Genomic DNA, 24,826 nt, shown 5'->3' on the forward strand with positions numbered 1-24,826 from the left:
TGATGTATCTGTCTAAATTATTTTATGAAAGTTGTCTTAAATCTTGTAGTCTGGTTTTATTAGGGCTAGTAGAAATATTTGAGATTATGAAAGTGACAGCCTTTATAATTAACTAACATATTTAAGTACAATATTCTCCTTAGTTAAGTGATTTCAAATATGTTCATTATTAATGGGAGTCCAATGGGAATAAACTAGCACTTTTGATATGTTTAGCCTGTTTTTTTTTTAATCAAGTAGAAAAACTATAATTTTAGCATTGGTGAGACAATTATAGTAAAGGAAGGTAATATAATAGGCCTGTTTATTATTCCTATGTAATTGTAAAGCAGATTAGCAAAGACTTAAGTGAAAAAAAAAAAACCCTCAAAAGAATATGGCAGACATTTAAGTACACTAGTGTCTTTGCTTGTATATACTTATTTAAAACCACAAATGTTAGTTCTTTTTTCCTTTAACAAGATTTCCCCAGAATAGCATAGTAATTTGGAGCATAGACTTTGTACTATACAGATCTGGTTTTGATTTTTTTGCTCAGTGACCTATTAGATTTATGACTTTGGCTAAGTTATAAGCCTTTCTTGGGCCCATTTTTGCTTAGGTAAAATGAAGGTCATGGTTTTCAACTCAAAAGATTTATTGTGAACAGTAAATACTATAATAATAATAGTAGTGGTAATAACACCAGCCGACACTCATGTAATGCTTATAATGAGTTACACAGTATTTCTGGGTACTTTATGTATGTTGATTCTAATGTACATAAAATGTTTTATTTAATACCTAGCACATAGTAAATATTCAACGAATATTGGTTACCTTGGATATTATTCATCATCCTTATATAGTGTGCCAAGAGAATATTGTCCTCATTTTTATTAATTATATGTTACAAAATGTGATTCTAATTTGATACTTTGATTTCCATTTACTGCATACAGAAGAACTGTTTTCATTGCTACCGTCTCTATTGTTAGCCCCAAATCTTCCTCCTCTTAAAAATCCCTTTTTAAATTTACCCTGGCATTTATTTCTACTATCTGGGATACGTTTTAGCCTCAGACAGAAAAATGTATGGATTTAATATAATAGTGTTATCAGAATAGACAGTCTATCAGGGTGGTAAATTAATTGTAATTTTTTTATAGTAAATCTTAAAAAATGTATTTTTTAAACTCCTACTTCAGAGTAGAATGGGATAGCTCATAGCATCTGTTATGGAAACTAGAAAAGCTGAATAATTAGGAAAGTCATATATTTAAAGCAGTATAGAGCTGTGTAAGCAGTAAAATTCTAGACAAGGAAGATTCTTTGAGAGTTGCCCTGAGCACCTAGAGGTGCCTTTGGGGCATTTGCAGGTTTGGGGCCTAGGCTAACGGCTAAGAACATGACGTGGGCCTGGTAGAAGACCAGACTTACTTGGCAGTCATGCAGGTATGGAGTGACAAGCCTAGAAACAGGAAAATTCCTCAGACCACGTCTGATTTACCCCTTTAGACATTTGCTGAAACGAGACTGTGCAGGGCAAAGGCTGTGATGTCCAGTCCTGAGGAAAGCATGGTGGAATATGCTGCAGCCCCCAGTGCATGCAATTGCAGATGGCCTGTAGGAGGGGCCGTGGGCAAAAGTTGGAAGGCCTAAAAGTTGTGAATTTACACTGGTTATACGCAACTACTTTTTTTCTTGGGGCCACTTATTGATTAATATATAATTAGAACCTGAAAATCCAGGTAGGCCTTTGCTGGGATCAGAAAACCAAAAGAGCTTTTGGCATTTGTGTGGTACTAAGGTGACAGAATTGGATCTTTCATAGCTGATTTCCTGTTCTTGACACTTCCCATATTCTGAAGCCATTCTGGGTGGATAGCTAAAGATCTAAGTTCAAAACTTAGGAAATATGTAGGAAAGATCCCTAGTCTCTTATTGCTGAGGAGAGAAATAGTGGCTAAGCTCTGTTGAAAGCCCCGGAAGATCATACTTCAGGAACATAGGAAAACCAAAGGTATACTTAGTCTCAGAATTACAAGGTAGTCTCAATTTAACTCGGTTGGTGATAAGATGATCACCACCAGCCCCCATTAATCTACCTAACAGAGGAAAGGATAAACCACCTCTGGTTGAGATAACATCACTTAGACCTTTTATAATATTCACAATGCCTGACATTCACTTATTAATTTGAGTGTCATGCAAAAAGATACAACCATATGACTAAAAACCCAAAAGAGAAACATGCCCACAGGTGATCCAGATAGTGCAGGTAGAGGGAAAAGATTTTAAAACAACCATGAGTAATTTGTTCAGGAAAATGAAGGAAGAAAATAGATGAAATAATGGGTAATTTCACCAGATAATTGGAATATACAAATGAATTCAATGGAAGTTCTCGTACTGAAAAATAGAATACCTGAAATTCTGAACTCAATGAAAAATTCATTTTGGACAAGAAGATATTATTAGTAAATTGGAGGAAAAGTCAATAAAAATATCCAGGGTAAAGCACAGAGCGGGGACAAGAAGGAAATGAACAGAACACAACAAAAGTGATAAAACAGAACTTTGTCTTTAGAGAAGAAAGAGAAAATGAGCAGAAGCAAATATCTAAAGAGACAGTGGCCAGAACTTTTGTTTCTAAAAGTGATAAAGCTTCATGTTCACAAAGCTTAGAAAACTCCAAATAAGGAAATACGAAGAAAACAACATGTATGCACATCATGGTAAGATTGTTGAAAACCAAGATAAATAAAAATCTTGAAAGCAGCTCCAGGGGGAAAAGAAAAAACAAAAAGACATCACTTTCAAAGGAACGTAATAGCTGATAGCTGATTCCCAACAGAAATCATGGAAACTAGGAGATGGTAAAATGGTATCTTTAGAATACCCAAAGAAAGAAACGCCAGCCTAACCCAAAGAAAATGTCTTTCAAAAACAAAGGGAAAATACAGATGTTGAGGCTAAGAAAAATGAGGAAAAGACCAAAGAGAATGTAAAGAAACAGTACACTTTCTTGGATTATTTGCCCTTATGTCTGGAAGACACTATAACAGCCCAAGGGGAGAGGTACATGTGGGAGGAGCTGAGCTCTGTTGCCAACTAACTAGCACATTGTGAATGAACCATCTTGAAACAGTCTTCAGGTGACTCTAGTTTTGACAGTATTTTGACTGCAGTCTTGTGAGGGACCCTAAACCATAACTGCATACCTAAGCCTCTAGTAGATTCCTGACTCACAGAAACCATATGAGATCATAAATATTTATTGTTTAAAAAATGAGACACACAAAGAATGAAAGAGTAAGGGGAGTCCTCAGAAGGAAAATGATCTAAGACAAATAAGGAAATGTAGGAAGGAATGATGCATGATAGAAAAGGCACAGGTGACTAAATATAAAAGAATACCGATTGGAAAAAGTCATTTTAATAATGTCTTATGTATTTTAAATTCTGTTTAATACTAAAAACTAGACCACAGTAATGCAGGAGGCACAATGGGAGGGATGGTAAACCTGATACAGTGGTTAAAAGTTTAAAATGAGTGAGTTTAGCAAGATTGCTGAATACAAGAGCAATATACCAAAATAACTGGGATTTTTTTATACTAGCGTGAAAAGAAGAATGAATTTATAAAATAAAACCACTTAATAATGTTCAAAAAGAAGCAAAACTAAGTCATAGTTTTAAAAGTCAGGATAATAATCTGGGAGTAGGTAGTGACTGAGTAGAAAGAAGGAATAAGGAGACTTTAAGGATGCTAATGTTTTCTTCCTCTGTTGCCAGTTATAGGAATGTGCTTAGTTTGAGAAAATACACCAAACCTTACATTTATGGTTCATGCACTGTTTTATATATATGTTACACCTCAATTTAAAAGTTAAAAAAATTCGATTGGTACATGAAAAAAATCAAGTATATTCCTTGTTGATGAATTTGGAGAAGTAAGTCTCTCAACTAGTATACCCAGTCAAAGATATAGATAAGTGAAATTAACTTTAACTTATTACAGGAAGAATGCATTTTATAATAAGGACCATTTTTCTTCTTCTTTTTCTCCTTTATTTTTATTAGCGAATTTTAGCACCCTATACCGATTTTCACTACAGACATAGTCCAGATACAGCTGAAGGACAACTCAAGTAAGTACCACTGGTTCCTAATAACTTACAAGGAAGTGTGTTGCTGTTAAAGCTTTTAGAGTTGCCTGATTGTTTGTAGAGCCAGAACATGTAAATTTAAATAAATTTCCTGTTTCATGGAGTTATGTTATAGTTCTCATAATATAATTAACTGTGGTTTAAAAAATTAAAAATAAGCTATGAGAAGTTTAAAGACTTGGAATTAAGCTCTTAATGAAAAAAATATAAGATGGGCTGTGGTAGAAACCTAGATCTTTGTTTTTCTCTTGTATGTATTTTTAGCATAATTGCATTGAGAGACTAAAAGAATGAAAAACGAAAGGGAATAGAATGAAGAGCTACCCTAACAAACTGAGTAAGCAGAAAGATATACTCTGTAGAATTTTGAAAGTAAAGTTAGTAAGGAAATAAAAGGAGAGAGAGAAAAGGTTGTTTTCTAGAAATAGGGTAATTTTCAGAGTTTTTTTTGGAGAGAAAAGCACATGTTCACTAGGTATTCTGAGATAACTGTAAATTGATTCAGGGAATCAGTGTATTATCAATGTATTAATGTATTATCTGTGAAGATTTTGCAGATGGCATAATTACAGTAAATATATTATGAAGTGTTTTTCTAGTAGAATTGTTGGATTGCAGACATAAATAAGCACTTATTTGATAGTGTACAACTTAAAATTCTTAAGTTTTAGAATATTACAAAACGGAGATTTTTTTTTTTTTCATTTTTATGAAATAGTGGCTTTAGATCTTTAATCACTTCTATCCCTGTGGACTCATCACACCCTAACATTTCATGACCTGCGCTAAGAAATCAAAAAAGATGTTCTCTAAGACTTCTCAAACCTTATTCCTTATGGATTGGGATTCTTTTAGCCCCTTTCTTGGCTTTTCCTTATGATACTTAGCATTGTCCTTCTTGATGGGAGAAATACACTTTCTATTGCTACATGACAAATTACTGTGAATGTAACAGCTTAAAATAACATCAGTTTATTAACTCATAGCTCAGTAGGTCATAAGTCTGCACAACTCTTATCTGGGGATTCTGATGAAAAATCCATTTCCAAGCTCATTCAGGTTGTTGGCAGAATTTACTTCCTTGCTATTGTAAAACTGAGTTCTCGGTTTCCTTGCTGTCAGCTGGGCCTACTCTCAGCTTCTGGAAGCCACTCTCTTTCTTTGGCACATGGCTCCCTCTGTCTTCAAACAGAAAAAAATTCCTGGAACCCTTTACTTTGAATCTCTCTGACTTTCTCTTCTACCAGCAGCTGGTGAAAGCTCTCCAATTAGATCAAGCCTACCAGATGATCTGCCAGGCTGTATAACATAAATTAGTCACAACGTGGCAGTGATACCATATTCACAGTGTCGAGGGATTAAGGCATAGAATCTTCAGGGGTTGGAGGACGTTTTTAGAGTTCTGTCTACCAGGATGAATGAGAGATGAGCCTGGGTATTTTTTAGAGTTGGAGAGGGAAAAGTACATTCCACCAAAATCCTTCCTTACCTGTTTGGTTCTACATATTCATTAAGTTCCTAGAGTATGGGTATTTCCTAGAGTATAGGTACATTATGGCCAGGAAACAAGGAAATGAGTGATTTTTAAAAAAAATACTACAAACTTATTGAATATGTTAGAGAATGGATTACCAGGCAGTCACTATAGGTATGTCATTCACATTTTTTTAAATGTTTGTTTGTTTGTTGAGAGAGAATGCATGAGCAGGGCCCCTCTCTCGCTCGCTCTCCCTCTTGCTCTCCCTCTCTCTCTCTCTTCCTCTCGAGAGACAGAGATCCCAAGACAGATCCCCTAGAGAGACAGAGGATCCCAAGCAGGGTCTGCACTGTTAGCTAAGCCTGACACTGAGCTCAAACTCAGGAACCCTGAGATCATGACCTAAGCTGAAACCAAGAGTCAGACACTTAACCAACAAAGCCATCCAGGCTCCCTTGTCACTAACATTTTTAAGAGAAGGGTCACCAGAAGCTTTATCCCATAGTTGTCCAGTTCTCATTTCTTTCACCACCTCATCTCCTCATTTCAGTTTCTGTTGCATTCTCATTTATTTGATGCTGCCAAGCTTAGGGTGGCTTGTTTGTGTTTATTGTTAAGTGTTTCATTCCTCTTTTGTAGACTCTGATTACTCACCATTCTTTTAACTTGATTTTCTGTCTTTTTTTTAATCCCCTCTGTTTTTGCTTTCTAAGTTCTCAATTTCTGTATTCTCAGACCTGTTTAAGGATTTTATTAGGAAAGAAAAAAGATAGCACAGAAAAAAACAGACACAGAATAGAGGTGGGGTTGAGGTGGCATAAATAGTGTAGGATTGCTATTAAGTATTGAAACTGGCCATAAGCCATACATGGAAAATATATAATGAATGTAAATAGTTATATTGCCTAATTAGTGGTCATGAACTATTGTATGGGAAAGAACAAGTGAGACAGTTTGGATACACAATTGTAAGAGAAGAAAGCAGCTGTTGATATTAATATCTAGTTTTTTAATAATATCAGTGCATATATGGGTTGTTGGGCTTGCTTGTTAGAAATGTTCAAATAAATTTGGGCAAGAAGTTTCAAGTAAAGAGAATACACGTTGGGGCACCTGGCTGGCTCCATCGGAAGATCATGTGATTCTTAATCTTGGGGTCTTGAGTTCAAGCCCCACGTTAGGAGTAGAGGTTAAATAAATAAATACTTAAAGGATTCCATGTGGCAAAAGTAAAAGGTAATTTTCTTTGCTAAGCCTTGTGACAGAGATGCTTATTAAATAGGGTGTTGCTGCTTTTAGTGCTCAAATTTTTTTTTTTTTAACGTTTATTATTGAGAGACAGAGACAGAGTGTGAGCAGGGGAGGGGCAGAGGGAGAGGAAGACACAGAATCTGAAACAGGCTCCAGGCTCTGACCTGTCAGCACAGAGCCCGACGTGGGCTTGAACTCACGAACCACAAGATCATGACCTGAGCCAAAGTCGGACGCTTAACCGACTGAGCCACCCAGGCACCCCTCTAGTGCTCAATTAAAGGTGTTAATGAGGTATCTAAGAATAGTTTTCAGAAAGAGTAGAAAAAGTCGAACTAAATTAAAAAGTGGAATTTATAACTTATTTTAAACCAATATGTTGGGAATTTTAAATTGGGGCGGGAGTCAGTATATAATTGGGTAATTTTCTTTGAGGTAGATCTTTTTTTTTTTTTAATGTGTTATTTCCTGTGTGAACATTTAAGTGTTAATGATAGGTTTTTTTCTGATACAGTAGAAAAGAATCACACTTTTTTATTTTAACATTTAATTTCTTGGGTCTCTGCTCCACTTTCAAACAGAGAAGACAGAGAAGCGAGGTTTCTAGCCAGTAAAATGGGAATCATAGCAACATTCCGGTCATGGGCAGGTAAGTTACTCTGCTGCTTTAACATCCAGTAAGAAAAACGTGATTATTTTTTCATATGTTAAATTACTATTGCATCATCTGATTTAGATGTTATCCCAGTCTTAACTTTATACATTATTATTAGAGTCAGAGGGATTTGTACAAAATTATTAAAATGGTCTATTTGTAAGTCAGTGTGCTAATGATTACCAGAGCAATTAAAAAGTCTTTCTGTGGACATGAGCTTTCATTTGTTCTGGGTAAATACCCAAACAGAATTGCTGGGTCACAATGTGGATGCATGTTTAGTTTTTTTTGTAAGAAACTGACAGACTTTTTCTCAGCATACTTGCACCATTTTGTACCCCCATCGTCAGTGTATGAGAGTTCCAGTTGCTCTGCATCCTTGCCAGCATTTCGTGTTGTCTTTAATTTTAGCCGTTCTGATGGGTGTATAGTGGTATCTCATTGGGAATGTTATTTGGATTTCCCCAATGACTGAATATTGAATATTTTGTCCATGTTTATTGGCTCTTCACATAACTTCCTTTGTAACATAATAATGTGCTTAAAATTGTTTGATTCAGTTATTTCACTTAAAATTTTGATCTATAAAGATTAATTGAAGTCTGTCAGGTACAGCCTTTTGTGCATTCAATAAATTTTAGAATTAAACTTTTAAAAGACAAAAGCCAAGCAAGTTTTTCACTCCACTTTAGGTTAAGAAGGTATTATATAAGAAAGACAGAACATTGTCTTACTCTCTCTGGTATTACTTTCTGAAAACCAGTCATCAGTAAACAGGAGTAGTAGACAGATTCATGAACATTTTGGGGTATGAAACAAATAGAAGAAGGAATTTAAATGATAAAGTTACTAATAATCTGTAGTCAACAGGGAAATGTTACTTCTGATAACCAAATAATTGCACAGTTTTGGAAATTATTTGGAAAGATACTGTAGATTTTATATTATGAATACTATAGATTTTTTTTTTGAAATTCAGATCAGTAATTTCCCTTTTTATCCTTTGTAGGTATTATTAATTTATGCAAACCTGGAAACTCTGGGATCCAGTCTCTAATTGGAGTACTTTGTATACCAAATATGGAAATAAGGGTAGGTAAAAGTTACTGTAATTGTTTCATTCCTAGACTTTTAACAGAGGAGATTATTTGTTCAAAAAAAAAAAAAAGAAAGCTATTTCAGGTGTTGCCTTTTCCTTATTCTATATCATAGATCATTTAAAAAAACACATGAATAGGGGTCCCTGGGTGGCTCAGTTAAACGTCCAACTTCAGCTCAGGTCATGATCTCATGGTTCTTGAGTTCTAACCCGTGTTGGGCTTTGTGCTGACAGCTCGGAGCCTGGAGTCTGCTTCAGATTCTATGTCTCCCTCTGTGTCTCTGCCCCTCCCCTGTTAATGCTCTGTCTCTCTCTCCAAAAATGAATAAACATTAAAAAAATTTTTTTAAACAAATACATGAATAAATGTATACTGCTTAGTTGAACCCTAAGGATAATGTGAAAAATTTGAAATACTGATGTTGTTAGGAACTGTGGCTGTATTAAAAACTGGATTAAAATATGAAATCAATTGTACTTTATTCATTAAAAAATGCAAACAATATGGAAGGGCATTCTCATAAAAGGTTCAAGCAGTACAGAAATATATTTAGTAAAAACTAAATACAGTATTTATGTATCTTATGCCTTCTAACTTATGTTTTTATAATATGTATGAGTGGTGGTTTTGATTAAAATTAGTTTAATATTTATATGCTTATTTATTAGATATGTTCCTAAATTATTAATGCATAAGAATTTATATTAAACAGCTAAAACAAATTGAAATTGGAGGAAAAAAATTCTTTGGTGGTTCTTCCTTCTCCACTTAAATGTTTTTGTTTTAATTGTGTTCAAAAGAATAAATTTGCCCTTTTCTTGTTTTTCTTTACTTGAACCAAACCTGGAGTTTAAAAATATTAGAAAATATTAGCCAATGGTGCCTTGCTTAATGTGAAGTGAAAAGCATTTAGAACGGAAATGGAAGGATGTGATTGTAGATGGAAAGACCTATAAGCAGGGAGCTAAAGGTTAGGGCAATTCACTTGACTGCTTACTTAGCAGATGGTGAAAGAACATGGTTTTGGGAGTCTGGCCAACTCAGATTTGACTCCTGATTTTAGTATTGATAGCTCCATGACCTTGGGCAAATTACTTTTAACCTGTAAATCTATTTCTCCATATCTACTACAATGGGGATAATAAAAGATTTATTGGAAAGATTAAATCGTGTATATAGTAAGCATGCTGTAGTTATCTCTTGTGTAATATAGGCCTGATATGGTAATTTTCTAACATACAGTAGTTTTGTCTTTATCAGTATTTTATTCTCTGAATAGGACATTTAAAAAAATCTTTTTTCAATTTTTTAGTTTCTTAATTTAAATGATTCATTGCATAAAAATAAATGGACTGTATTTATTTGCACTTGTAGCGAGGTCTGCTTGAAGTACTCTATGATATATTTCGTCTTCCTCTACCTGTTGTGACTGAAGAATTCATAGAAGCACTGCTTAGTGTAGGTAAGTATCGAAGTACATTTGTATCTGTTCCTATATTGTAATTTTTTAAATGGTTTATCTGATAGAGGCAGAGTCCTTTAAAAGCAAAATAGTGAACTAAATATTAAATATCATCTTCTTATTGCATCATCATGGAATTGATATGAAAATAAAATGTCAAATAAATTTCTAAAAATAAGAAATTAAAAATTTTTTCCCATGACCCTAGCTGTTGCATATGAACAGTGAAATTAATAGAAAGATGGACAAATTTGAAAGGAAGAGAGGAGAAAAGAAACTGATGTAATTCTCAGATTAGATTATCTCATTCTCATTTCGTTTTAGCCAAATGACTCCTAAGTCCCAAAATGAAAGAAGTTTAGATCTGTGTACATCAAGAAATCAGTTTTTTCTGTATGCCTTTTCAGTCTATTTATTTAACTAACATTTTAAAACATTATTTATAGCCTGACTAGCTGATGGTTAACTGATATGTTTTGGTGATTTTTTTCATTTTTTTCTAACCACCTGGTTTTAACTATTTAGATCCAGGCAGATTCCAAGACAGTTGGAGGCTTTCAGATGGCTTTGTAGCAGCCGAGGCAAAAACTATTCTTCCTCATCGTGCCAGATCCAGGTAGAATTTTGAGAAATAGTTCAAATTTATTAGTTACTGTTTTTATGTTCAATTATGTAATATATTGAACAGTATTTAAACTGTTTCTGTGCTGTGTTTATTTCTAGGCCAGACCTCATGGATAATTACTTGGCGCTGATACTCTCTGCATTTATTCGTAATGGACTTCTAGAGGCAAGACTTAATAAGCCTTAACTTTATTTTATTTTTTAAAATTTTCTCTGACAGAGTTCTTTCAGAGCAACAGGCATATATGATGCATACATTTCTTCCTAGATACTGTTTTGCAACTATAATATTTTCTTCCTTATTTTCAAAGGGCTTGGTTGAAGTGATAACAAACAGTGATGACCATATCTCAGTTAGAGCTACCATCCTCTTAGGAGAGCTTCTACATATGGTAAGTTCCCAACTCCTGATTATGTTTCATACCATTTACTGTTTTAATTTATAAAAAGGTTATTTTAATAATGTTACTTTGTAGTACCTCAAAAAGTAAAGTTCATTTATTTGTCTTTGCATTGCAAAGAGCCTTGATGCCTTGTATTTATCTATACGTGTGTGTGTGTGTGTGTGTGTGTGTGTGTTTGTGTGTGTGTGTGTGTGTGTATTTATGTATAGGCTAGTTTTATAAATGGAACAAATGTAAAAATTAAAAAGTACTGAATATTGGGACGCCTGGGTGGCTCAGTCTGTTGAGCGTCCGACTTCGGCTCAGGTCATGATCTCACAGTCTGTGACTTCGAGCCCCACATCGTGCTCTGTGCTGACAGCTTGGAGCCTGGAGCCTGTTTCAGATTATGTGTCTCCCTCTCTTTCTGCCCCTCCCCTGCTCATGTTCTGTCTCTCTCTGTCTCAAAAATAAATAAAAAACATTGAAAATAAAAAAAATTTTAATAAGTACTGAATATTGATTTTTATACTCACTTTTGATGCTGACATTTTGAGTCCTATAAATCTTAATGTATCTCAGAAAGATATTCTGCCTAATAAGCAAGAAATTACAAAAGTAGATATTTTAATCAGGTAGCAGTAGAAATAATATGGCAATCAGTGCCTGAATTTTATTCATTATATTTTTAAAATATTTCTTGTGTCGAGTTAGCTAACATGCAGCATATACAGTGTGCTCTTAGCTTTGGGAGTAGATTCCCATGATTCATCGCTTACGTTCGACACCCGTGCTCATCCTAACAAGTACCCTCCTCCATGGCCATTACCCATTTTCTCCACACTCCCCTCTCACCCCATCAACCCTCAGTTCTCTGTATTTAAGAGTCTCTTAGGATTTGCCTCCCTCTCTGTTTATAACAATTTTTTTCCCTTCCCTTCTCTCATGGTCTTCCGTCAAGTTTCTCAGATTCCACATATGAGTGAAAACATATGATATCTTTCTTTCTCTGACTTATTTCACTTAGCATAATACTCTCCAGTTCCATCCACATTGTTGCAAATAGTGCCTCAATTTTAGAAAACTTTGTGAAAATTTTCTAAATAGAACTCCCTTGTTTGAACACATTTTTCTCTGCACACTTGTGGGTTGAGGTGTAGAGGGTAAGAATCTTTTTTTTTTTTTTTTTTTTTTTGCCTTGATTTTTGTGACTTCAGTAACTGCTGGAAAAAAGGAGCTAATAAAGTGATCTGACCATTCTCTAGTCCCAGCAAATCAAGGAATGGGAGAACTGATTGTTTGCAAGATAGAAATTCCTGTTTCTAGGTCACCTATTTGTTAATAGAATGGTAAATAAAAGGAACCACTTTCAACTCATTAAGGAAGAAGTAACCCTGTGGCAGATCTTTTAAAATTGTTATGGTTTTCTCTTATTGGCAGAATACTTTTTATTTCTGTTGTTTCAGTCCTCCCCCACGCCTAGTGTTTTGTATTTTTTCCCCCACATAGCAGCTGGGCTCTGTGAGTGAGATAAAGAGAATTGAACAGAGTTTAAGAACTGTCTTGTTGGGGCGCCTGGGTGGCTCAGTCGGTTAAGCAGCTGACTTCGGCTCAGGTCATGATCTCACAGTCTGTGAGTTCGAGGCCCGCATCGGGCTCTGTGCTGACAGCTCAGAGCCTGGAGCCTGTTTCAGATTCTGTGTCTCCCTCTCTCTGACCTTCCCCTGTTCATGCTCTGTCTCTCCCTGTCTCAAAAATAAATAAAACGTTAAAAAAATAAAAATAAAAAAAAAAATAAAAGAACTGTCTTGTTTATCAGGGAGTTGTTCAGCCGTGTGCTGCATTCTCATTCAGCCTATCCATGGAGGAATTAAGTAATATTACAGGTTTCTCAGATCTGATTTTTATTTTAATTCTTAGTATATCATTTTCTATAAGGTTATCAATATCTAGAATTGGTTGCTTTTAAATGAAGGATTTTTTAAAAATAAATTTCATCTGTTCCTTTCCTCCCTGACCAGAGTTCTAGGATTCCCTTGAAATATAAAAGCTGGTCATTTTAAGTATATTGGTGTTAGTTCATTGTTTATTATCTATCTTCATTGATAGAAAGCAAATTGAGTGGTGGGTTTTGTTTAGAAAGCAGGATTAATTATAGCACTGGATCTAAGTTTTGGTATGTAATCCTTTTAAATCATTTAAGAATTGAGTTTAATTGATTACTGCTTAAAAATTATAAAGTTATAATATAGGATCTATAAAATTTGGAGTTTTATTAATGTGAGTCTGTATCTTTATTCTGTCTCATCCTTGTTGAAAGTAGATAAGATAAAAAATTATAAATAAGTTTGTACTGGAAAGTCATTAAGTTAATTTCATGAGTAAAGCCTTTAGTGTTTTATCTATGGATATTCTAGAATAAAATATTTCTAGTTATCAACTTGTAAAAAATGTTATGTTTCATTTTAGGCAAATACAATTCTTCCTCATTCACATAGCCATCATTTGCACTGCCTGCCAACCCTAATGAATATGGCCGCATCTTTTGATATCCCCAAGGAAAAGAGACTGTAAGTATCAGAGCTCTGTAGCAAAGATTGTGTCTGATATTAATACCCACTTAGATGACCTTCTCTTCTTTTTAAAATTTTTCAGGTTTTTTTTAATTTTTTTTTAGGGAAGCCTCATAGGTAAAGGAAAATTAATAGTATTATTTAGTAATTTGTATTTTAGGCTACCAAGTATTATAGCTTAGTAAAATCAGGTTTTTCTAGCATATTTCTGGACAAGGACATCCATCTACTTCATCATTAAAATTGTTGGTTGAGAATTTTTTTGACTGTTTTATGTTTTCAGCAGCAATTCAGGCTCTTTTTTTAATGTCTAAAATATTTCAAGTTAACAAAGCACAAATATTAACAATGTATTCTTTTATGTGTGTAATTAAAAATGTTGGAATTTAGTAACTCATACTGTAGGCATTGAAGTAAACTAAACTCTTAATACTGAAGTAGATACTACAAACAGAATTTTTAACCAAGAGTATGGTAATACAGCTGTAGCTCTGGTGGAATTTCAGTGCTAATAACATATAATTTAGAAGGTAAAGATGAAGAAGCTTGATTGGAAAGTGCTAGTAGGAATCTTTTCATTTAGTTAAGATTATGTCTAAGCAGGGGTGTTTTTTCCTTTTTTTTTTTTTTTATTCTGCCTATTATCGGAGAAATCTATATATTTGGACTTTTTTTGGTAACGTTAGTAAAATGCAGTTCATTAGCTATTCAGAACTGTGAATTTTTATTAACAGTTACACATTTCTTCAAAGTTAGCTTTTGGGTGCCTGGGTGGCTCAGTTGTTAGGCATCTGACTTTGGCTCAGGTCATGATCTCATAGTTGGTGAGTTTGAGCCCCACATCAGGTGAGCTCGAGCCCTGCATTGGGTAACACATGAGCCCCGCTTTGGGTGAGCACAAACCCCGCTTCGGGGTCAGCTTGTGCCCTGCTTTGGGTAAAACACAAGCCCTGGGTGAGCCCCGCTTCTCTCTCTCTCTCTCTCTCTCTCTCTCTCTCTCTCTCTGCCCCTTGCTCATTTGTACCCTGTCTCTCAAAACAAAAAAAATTTTTTAAATTCAAAAGTACATATATGGGCCTCACTATAAATAAATAATGTATTTACTTAATAATTTTAATTTTACCTATGAATATACTATTACTTAGTAGACTGAAGATCCCTAAAAGCCATAGGGATCATCTGTCTCAGTTCTAACTCTAGGCTTCCATTAGTACTGATAGCTTTCAACTTTTTTCTTTGTTAAATGTGTTAATGTAAACAATCTCTACATCCAATGTGGGGTTCGAACTCATGACCCTGAGATCAAGAGCTGTATGCTGTACTGACTAAGCCAGCCAGGGCTCCCCTTTCAGTTTTTATTTTAGTAGTTAACATGATGGAAAAATGTATTTCCCAAAGCCTGGTAGACCTAAACTCTCTGGGTTAGATTATGGCCATGAATTTTAGGGTTTATGAAGAATTCAAATTTACCTTCAAAATTTCAGTAATAACAGTCTTACAATGACTTTTGTTTTTGTTTTTCTTAGCTCAGCAAGCTCTCTTTACTTCTAAATACTTGCTAATCTGAACACATCTCAAGGTTTTTAAATTTTAAATCTGATTTATATTTACCAGAACTTCTGTAGTTGAGACTTGATTGCCACCAGATTCTCAAGAATTGTGCTTTTATGTACCACAAACAAGGAATTAAAAATAATATGTGAAAGGATACCATTTACAGTTGTAGATCAATGGGGGAAGTAGAGACTGTACAGGTTGATACTGGAATCATCGATTATCCACAGGGAGTGGAAATGAAATATTCCAGTGTCATACCATAAATAAAAATCAGTTTCAGATGTATTAAGGATTTAAATGTGAAAAGCGAGGTTTTTAAACTTTTATAAGAAAATAGAGAACACTAGATTTCAGACTTTGTAGTTCTTAAAACCAATATATAAAAAGTGCCCACCGCCACAGGAAAAATGATTAGTAAATACATATTTAGTTGGCTCTAAATAATTTGTGTTTCTTCATACAAATCAGCAGTGTTTTTGATACTTTTTTTCTTTGTGGTTCCAAATTTGATTAAATGATTTACTTTTTAGTAACAATCTCTGGCCTTGAATTTATATATTTTACTAGAGTAATTTACCAGATTGATCTCTTTAAAATTATGCTAGCTTTGGGGCACCTGGGTGGCTTAGTCAGTTGAGCATCTGACTCTTGATTTCAGCTCAGGTCATGATCCCAGGGCTGTGGGATTGAACCCTGCAACGGGCTCTGCGCTGGGCATGGAGTCTGCTTAAGAACCCCTCTCTCTTTCTCTCTCTCTCTCTCTCTCTCTCTCTCTCTCTCTCTCAGTAGATAGATAGCATAATGCTAACTTTGCTACAGAATTAATTCAGTTTTTTTTCATTAGGCGAGCCAGTGCAGCCTTGAACTGTTTAAAACGCTTCCATGAAATGAAGAAACGAGGACCTAAGCCTTACAGCCTCCATTTAGATCACATTATTCAGAAAGCAATTGCAACACACCAGAAACGGGATCAGTATCTCCGAGTCCAGAAAGATATATTTGTTCTTAAGGTACTGACATAAAATACCGCAGGTTTTAACTTAGTTTCCTAATTTTTTAGCCGATGGATTTTAATGTGCATATACTTGCTTGAGTTTGCAGTTTTATTCATGCTTATGGATCTTCAAATGGCATTTCAGTTTTATAATGACCAGGTAGTTTAGAGCTATGTTTTTATAACTTTTTAAAGTTAAAAAGCCTTCACAATTCATCCTTAAATGAAAAATCTTTCTTTATATTTTTAAAATTTGAACTTAGTCTTCTCAATGTGAAGATAATTTGCTTTAATTTTCCTTATTACTTTCTGATGGTCTTAGGATACAGAGGAAGCTCTTATAATGAACCTTAGAGATAGCCAAGTCCTTCAACATAAAGAGAATCTTGAATGGAATTGGAATCTTATAGGGACCATTCTTAAGGTATGGCAGGATACTTCTTGGTCATGGCTTGATTGGCTTCATTTTATTATTCATTGTAATTCATCACAATTAAATGTTTGGGAATTGATAAATACATATATGATATAACATATTATGTTTTTCTAGTGGCCAAATGTAAATCTAAGAAACTATAAAGATGAACAGTTGCACAGGTATGTAACAACTGTTTTGCATTTAAATCGAGAGAACTTAGATTTGAATTATATTATGCCTAATACCCATGAAAAGTAATAATTGGTATTTTAAAGATACATACATACATTTTAGTGGTTGGTATTAGTAGGTACATGTATACATTTTTGAGTTTTAGTCTTATAACCCAAAAGCATCAGCTAATTCTTTTTCTAGTTATTTATATTCTGGTTTTAGTTTTAGAACACTTGATGTACTTCAGATAAAAGTTTCTCAGATTGGGGTAATATCAACCATATGGTAATCTTAACCCTAACGTGTGAGGATGACATAATAAGGACATAGTGTTTCCCTCTCAAAATGATGGCCATTTTTACTGTTCTGCTGCTACGTGCATTTGCATCTGGCTTTGGAGGGTTATTCATTTGTCCTCCTTTTTACATTCCCCTTAACCAAGTTGATGCTCTCCACACTTTTTATAAAACGAGCTAATGTTCGTGGCATATGCAGTACTTAAGCTTTGTGCTGCTCTCTAGTACCCTGTGCATTTGTGTTATCCTGAGTTTAGACTAATCAACCACCAGTACTGATCTCATTTAATAAAATGGCCTTCATGTTTTTGAAAAGTTCATGTCCTTAATTATTATTTGGTTGTATTCATCTACTCATAATGCTTAACTTAATATCTATATGTGGAATATATATGAAACATATAAATTTACACTGGAATAAAGAAGCATAGCACTAACTTCTCATACTGCTTGAGAACAAAGATGAAGTCTCATTCAACTTTGTTTCTCCAAATCCTGAGTTTGGCACCTTTATTGGACTGAATTGTAGTGCATGAAATTATATTGAACTAAGTTAAATGGAAGCTTAGACCATAATGTTGAAAGTTATAAAGCTGAAAGATCACTAATTGTATTCATTGCTTTATAAATTAAGTTGCCTGAATTTTACCTGCAACTTTTATGCTTGACCTTTTGCCTAATTGTGAAAAACTGACAGAATTGTAGTATGATACATTTTGCTTACAATTATCTAGTGTAAGATTATTTTATAGAGTCATGGAACAGTGATCGTCACAAAATACAGAAGAAAGCTTATGTTCAGGTGGCTTCTTTATATATATCTAGTCTTATCTTCTAGCTAGTTATGTTATATCTGCATTTTTCCGGCTAGCATCTTTGCTCTCTACTATATCTTTCAGGCATCTCACCATAAAATTATTTCACAAACTGTTCTTGATAACTAAGGTGTTTTTTTGGTTGGTTTTGTTTTTTTATTGGTGTGTGTGTGTGTGTGTGTGTGTGTGTGTGCGCGCACGCGTGTGTGTAATGTACCAAATATGTTTGTTCCTTGCCATTTACTATAGTGGTTTAAACACAAAATGTATTCAAAATCTTGTATGATAAGCTATGACTAAGTAATTGTTTGGCTTCTTACTTTGTTGCTAATTTTATTTTGGTTTTAGGTTTGTGCGAAGACTACTTTACTTCTACAAGCCCAGCAGTAAATTATATGCCAACCTGGATCTGGATTTTGCCAAGTCTAAGCAGCTCACAGTTGTGGGTTGTCAATTTACAGAATTTCTTCTTGAGTCCGAAGAGGTAATGAGCATTTTGAATATTATCCGGGGCAAATGTTTTTCATTGAATTAACCCTCTTCCTTTTATTTCTGAGTATGCATAAGTTGTGTTTAGTAGCATACAGAATGAGCCCAGACCTAGATTTGAATCCTGACTTTGCCACTAGCTAGTTATGTGACTTTGGACAAGTTACGTGCCTTCTAGAAAACCTGTTTTTTTCCTTGTTAAGTGGAAGATAATATCATCTTCATCTTCATATAGCATTGTGAAATGAACAAGTACTCAGTGATTGGTATCTGTTGTTAGTAACTTCATCATTATCTCTAAATTTTTTTGGACTTGATTACAGTTAATTTTTCTAATTAAAAGCAAAAGTGCTTTTCTAATAATAACACAATGTATCTTCTTTTAGGATGGGCAAGGATACTTAGAAGATCTAGTAAAGGATATTGTTCAGTGGCTCAATGCCTCGTCTGGAATGAAACCTGAACGAAGTCTTCAGAATAATGGTTTATTGACTACCCTTAGTCAACACTACTTTTTATTTATTGGAACACTTTCTTGCCACCCTCATGGAGTCAAAATGCTGGAAAAATGCAGCGTATTTCAGTGGTGAATATCCCTAGTTCTGTTTCAAAATATACCTGAACTTTATTTTTAATGTAGTCAGAAATGGTATGCTTTTTATTCTGTGTACATGTATTTAGTAAGTTTTATTAAAATACAAAAAAAAAATAGAGTTATCTTGCTGCTTTGTTATTCTTTTTATGTGATATTTGTCATTAAATGCTTTTTTGTAGAAGTGCTTATTTATATTTTCATCTTTTTTTTTTTTTAGTCTCCTTAACCTCTGTTCCTTGAAAAATCAAGATCACTTGCTGAAACTGACTGTTTCTAGCTTGGATTATAGCAGAGATGGATTGGCGAGAGTCATCCTTTCCAAAATCCTTACTGCAGCTACTGATGTGAGTGTAACACAGGCAATAAAACTATATTTTTATAATCAATTAATTCAATAACTCATAAATTTTAGCCAAGCAGAATTAATTATTAATTCTAAGAATATGGGATGGAATTTGAGTTTACTTTAAAATAGTAGTTCCTTCAAGGAACTATGTGTAGTACCCATTTTTTTTCTATAAAGGGGAAGAAGCAGCTAGGTTGAGACAAAAGTATTTCATTTACTAGTCTAAAAAAATATATCAAGGACTAGACCATCAATTCCAATTTTCCTGCCATTTTCAAGTAGCAAAACTGCCCCAAAACAAAGCCCAAATTGACGATCCATGGTTTGTTTTTTTTAATTTATTTTTTTTATTTTCATTTATCTTTGTAGGCCTGTAGGCTGTATGCAACAAAACATTTAAGAGTATTATTGAGAGCTAATGTTGAATTCTTCAATAACTGGGGAATTGAATTACTAGTGACCCAGCTACACGATAAAAACAAAACAATTTCTTCTGAAGCTCTTGATATTCTGGATGAAGCATGTGAAGACAAGGTGAAGGTTTATTATTTTATAATAGAATACTTAGACATGACTTTTTATTCAATTATTTTAAATTAATTTTAATTATTAAAATATTCCATTTTAGTAGAAAATTATGTAAATTATAATGTACTTAACACGGGCGTTTTGGAAATGGAGAATTTACCGTCTTTTGCAATTGTTAATTTGCCTAATACTTCTTTTAGGCCAATCTTCATGCTCTTATTCAGATGAAGCCAGCTTTATCTCACCTTGGGGACAAGGGTTTGCTTCTCCTCCTGAGGTAAATATTAAGTAAATTTTTCTTATAGTTGTGTTTTTGTTGTATTCTCTCTAGCGGTATATTTTAAAGCTCAGTTCAAATCCAAACAGGAAGCACTCTAAAGAGTTTAGTATTAACTACTGGAAGAGGTCTATTTTAGAATCTTAGACATCCTTTAATACTGAAACTCTGTCTTTTCATTGTTTTCCTTAATGTTTCTTTTACATTTCTGTGTCTTCTCATGATTTTCATGACATTTTCTTTACTGTGATTGGATTCATATGTTTTTCCAAGATTATGAAAATTTATTTTTATTTGAAATTATAGTAATAGTTGACCTTTTACTTTCAGGAAGGAGCTATTCCTAAAGTCTTTTAGCTTCTTAAATATAGTATTGTTTAAGATATCTTAGCTCCTTTAAACACTTGTAGTAAGACTTTGTGTTAAACTATTGCTTGTTTTAATTTACAGATTTCTTTCCATTCCAAAAGGATTTTCCTATCTGAATGAAAGGGGTTATGTAGCAAAACAGTTGGAAAAATGGCACAAGGTAACTCTCTGTTGAATAAGCTTTAATTGGTATGTTTTTATACTAGGAAATAGATTTATGATTTTAGAGGATTTTTCATATCAGTGTTTTGAAACGAAAGAGGTCAAATATTTAAACATTCATATGAAGTCAGGTCTTAAATTCTGTATAATTACTTGTATTTATATTTATCCATTTTTTTAAAGCTAGAGAGCAGTCATTTTATAGTGAACTATTGATTTTGTGTACATTCTATTGAAATTTTGTTTTTGGTTTAATTGATACAATCTACTGATATAATTCTTTCATTCTTATTCTTGGGTCCCTTAGATAGCCCTTTGAAGCTACGACTAAAACAGTTTTCCTAAATGAAGGAAGAAAACAGTTCTACCAAGCAGATATAATAATCTAAGTTAACTTCGTTTTAGGGTGCTACTTTTACATAATCTGAGAACAGACTTACTGCTGTTTTAGATAATGGGGAAACCTAGGAAGGAGGGAATAATATGAAGTGACTAGAGAACTTACTAGCTTTTCTTTAGTTGGTTGTCACTGTGGTTATTTTGTTTGAAGCATTATAAATTGTCAAAGCATCTTAGAATCCCATGGGTAATCAATCCAAATGTAAATAATTTTTAGATTTTTCATCATGTCAATCATTTACATTGTCTATATTGAACCATATTTCACAAGAAGCTCTCATTTAAAAAACTCTATAATTATAAAACATATTTTAGGCATGAAGTCGTTAGTAATTGATGAATTGGAGAATTGAGGTAAGATATGATAGTTTTAGTTCATAAATAGAAGTTATTTAAACAAATTACCATAGTAAAATCGGTCACCTTATTATACAAATTACAGTATTAGAAAATTGCTTAGCATATCTGGTACGGTACTTTCAAATAGTAGGTATAAAATATAAATGCAATCACAAAGGCATGTGCAGTGTATAAGGAAACACAAATGATTCTGCCTTAGGGATTAGCATTAGTGAAAGCAATGTTGGGTGGGCTCAGGAAAGCATATGATATTTGGAATGGTCTTGAGGAGGAGGTAGGTAGATGAGTAGGAAGAAGGGTATTCTAGGCTGAGGGAGCAGAATAGATCTATATAGATTATAGACACTTCAGATTTATGAAGAAAGCTATCTGTATTCCAGTGTAATTGGGCTAGGATAAGTGTGGACTGGCAAGATGAGGCTGGAATGGTAAATTAGAACTAGATTATAGGCCTTACGAACCACATTATGTCATATTAAGGTATTTCAGTTTTATTGGAAGTGGGGGGATTATTATAGGTGTTTAAAGACTAATCATAATCGGACCTGTGCTTTAGAAACATGACAGGTCGCAGGGTAGAGGCAGAAGTTTGATCATCAAAGGTAAAGCCTAGAAATATTGAGACCAGTTTAGAAGCGAGAATTGGTAAGAATGTGAACTCCAGTAATGCTGAGATTGGATAGGCAGGGTATATTTTCTGAGCATTTTTGAAATAAGATGGGTAGGATTTGTTGACTGATTGTATATAATGAATAAAGAGTCCATCTGACTCTTAAAAGTTTCTGATTTCAATGACTGAGCATGCAGTGGATCACCATTAAGAGATTGTGATTACAGAAGTGGCTTGCAGGGTGAGGATAATGAATTTTGAATATGTTGAATTGGTATTGCTCTGTGGGATGACCAAGTTATGGTATCCAGAAAATGTTTGGAATTGGGGATCAAGAACTCAGATATGTGCTGAGGATGACAATTTGGGAGTCTTCTGAAATCTGAAATGAGTGAGATCACCAGGGAAAATGTAAAGAATAAAAAAAGAAAGAAAAGTGGAAATTGCTCCCTAGCGAACACTCTGTTTTAATGAGGGGAATAGAAGGACAAAGACACTGAGAAAATTGTCATAGAGAATGTTGTCACTAACGGATGCTCCAGGAAGGAGAGGCCGGTGATCCATATTTGTTAAAGAGGTTGCATAAGATGAATAGTAGAAAATAGGCTGTTGAATTTGACAGTTAGGTCATTGGTGAATTTCGCTAGAACATTTTCATTAGAAAATTACAAACACATCCTGAATTGCAATTACAGTTCATTAGGCAGTAAATGGGTGATGTAAAAATAAAGACAACATAGTCCTCTCAAATTAATTAGAGAAAGAGAAAGAGAAGAAAACCAACTTACTGATTGCCTACCATTGAGCTTAGTGCTTTTCAGGTATTACCTCCTTTAATCCTTGCTTTAATCACAGCAACCCTGTGAAATATATTTTATTATTTCTGTTTTGTGAATGAAAATTTGGAGGCTAAGAAGAGTAAATTTTATCCCAGAGGATTAGTTTATCCCAGGTCACAGAGCATGAAAATAGCAGAGCAGTGATACTTTTTGATTCCAAACCCATACTCTTTTCCAGTATTTTTGGTTTCCTCCCAGTAGCTTATGGCATGCCAACATGAACTAAGTCTGTCTCTTTTTCAAAGTCATCAAACATCCAGGACAGTATAATATTAAAAATTCATTCAGTTTAATTTTTTTTAATGTTTATTTTTGAGAGAGAGAGAGGGAGGGAGGGAGGGAGGGAGGGAGAGAGAGCACAGGTCCACCCCTCAATTGGGGTTTTCTTGCCCTCCAGATAGGTCCTTTTGGACAGAATCCTCAAGATGACCCACATCAGAAATTCAGTGCGTTTCACAGCTATAAACCATACCCCTGACCTTTGCTAGTGTTTTCCAAGTGAGTGCCCTGGTCAAAGGATTAACCACATGAATATAACTACTCCTGCATAAAGCTCAGAATAGCTGCCTTAAGTAGACTTTTTTGCACTGAGATTTTCACATATACAGGGGAGCATGATAATAGTATAGTGGTAATAGTAGCAGTAATAATAATGATGGTGTTCTCTAATGGTATGGTCTAATCAAAACCTTGTATTACTGTTACAAAATAAATATGGAACCTAGGGAAAAACATAAAAACAAAGTTTTTAGAGGCTCTAAGTAGAGAGAGAAGGTAGTAACTCACCAAATTCAAGTTGTCTAAAATGGTTTTGAATGAAAAATATCTCCCTGTGCCCTTATTCTGTCATTTCTGAAGGTAATATCTGTCAACAGTTTGTGTGCATTCAGAGATGTTCTGTACATTTATAAGTACATATTCTTTATTGAAAAAATGCAAATGAATGGTGCCTGGGTGATTCAGCTGGTTAAGTTTCTGACTCTTGGTTTCAGTTGAGGTCACGATCTCACAGTTTTGTGGGTTTGAGCCCTATGTCAGGCTTTGCACTGACAGTGCGGAGCCTGCTTGGGCTTCTTCCTACCTACCTACCTTCCTCTCTCTCTCTCTCTCTCTCTCTCTCTCTCTCTCTCTCTGCCGTTCCCCTACTTGCACTGTCTCTGTCTCAAAATAAATAAATAAACCTTAAAATTGTTAAATTAAAAATACAAATGAATGCTATTTACAAGTATAGATAAAGCTATTTAAGTTTTCCCTTAGCAGTATATCTGCCATCTTTTCAGAGCTACACATGTAAATCGAGCTCATTTTTTTTTTTTAATGTTTATTTATATTAGAGAGAGAGAAAGAGGGAGACAGAATCTGAAGCAGGCTCCAGGCTTCGAGCCATCAGCACAGAGCTCAACCCAGGGCTTGAACTCACGAGCCATGAGATCATGACCTGAGCTGAAGTTAGACACTTAACCACCTGAGCCATCCAGGCGCCCCTAGCTCATTCTTTTTAATGGCTCCATAGTGCTTTCTGTGAATGCACCTTGATAACCACTCCTGTATTGACATTGTTTCCAATGTTTTTTGTTTTGTAAACAGTGTTTGTTGGATATTTTTGCATATATCTTTGCATACTTGTACAAGTATTATCTATAGGATACACTTTTTTTTATTAATTTATTTTGAGTGAGAGTACACGTGCATGGGGGGGGAGGACGAAGGGGGGTGGAGAGAGAGAATTCCAAGTAGTCTCCACGGTATCAGCACAGAGCCCTCCTACACAGGGTTCAGTCTCATGAACCGTGAGATCATGACGTGAGCCACCGAGGTGCCCCTTTAAGATACATTTCTGAAAGTATAGTTGTTGAGTCAAAAGTATGTGAATTAAAATTTGTGATACATACTGCCAAATTGCCTTCCAGAGAGGTCCTACC

At 34.4% G+C, this 24,826-nt stretch overlaps 1 protein-coding gene across 9 annotated transcripts in view; it reads left to right on the plus strand.

The window, feature by feature from the left end:
- Positions 1 to 24,826, plus strand: part of RICTOR (RPTOR independent companion of MTOR complex 2) — a 119,686-nt gene that overhangs the window by 71,419 nt on the left and 23,441 nt on the right. For all 9 annotated transcript variants that reach the window (XM_042951588.1, XM_042951601.1, XM_042951594.1 and 6 more), the window contains 17 exons: positions 4,066 to 4,133; positions 7,461 to 7,528; positions 8,544 to 8,626; positions 10,009 to 10,096; positions 10,622 to 10,712; positions 10,820 to 10,886; positions 11,032 to 11,112; positions 13,573 to 13,673; positions 16,078 to 16,243; positions 16,550 to 16,651; positions 16,778 to 16,824; positions 18,279 to 18,414; positions 18,806 to 19,005; positions 19,232 to 19,358; positions 19,730 to 19,894; positions 20,089 to 20,165; positions 20,616 to 20,694. In XM_042951588.1, coding sequence (XP_042807522.1) covers positions 4,066 to 4,133; positions 7,461 to 7,528; positions 8,544 to 8,626; positions 10,009 to 10,096; positions 10,622 to 10,712; positions 10,820 to 10,886; positions 11,032 to 11,112; positions 13,573 to 13,673; positions 16,078 to 16,243; positions 16,550 to 16,651; positions 16,778 to 16,824; positions 18,279 to 18,414; positions 18,806 to 19,005; positions 19,232 to 19,358; positions 19,730 to 19,894; positions 20,089 to 20,165; positions 20,616 to 20,694 — 1,746 coding nt within the window. The remainder of the gene's footprint in view (positions 1 to 4,065; positions 4,134 to 7,460; positions 7,529 to 8,543; positions 8,627 to 10,008; positions 10,097 to 10,621; positions 10,713 to 10,819; positions 10,887 to 11,031; positions 11,113 to 13,572; positions 13,674 to 16,077; positions 16,244 to 16,549; positions 16,652 to 16,777; positions 16,825 to 18,278; positions 18,415 to 18,805; positions 19,006 to 19,231; positions 19,359 to 19,729; positions 19,895 to 20,088; positions 20,166 to 20,615; positions 20,695 to 24,826) is intronic.

The sequence above is a fragment of the Panthera leo genome, chromosome A1 (assembly GCF_018350215.1).
Source record: "Panthera leo isolate Ple1 chromosome A1, P.leo_Ple1_pat1.1, whole genome shotgun sequence".
Classification (NCBI taxonomy): Eukaryota; Metazoa; Chordata; class Mammalia; order Carnivora; family Felidae; genus Panthera; species Panthera leo.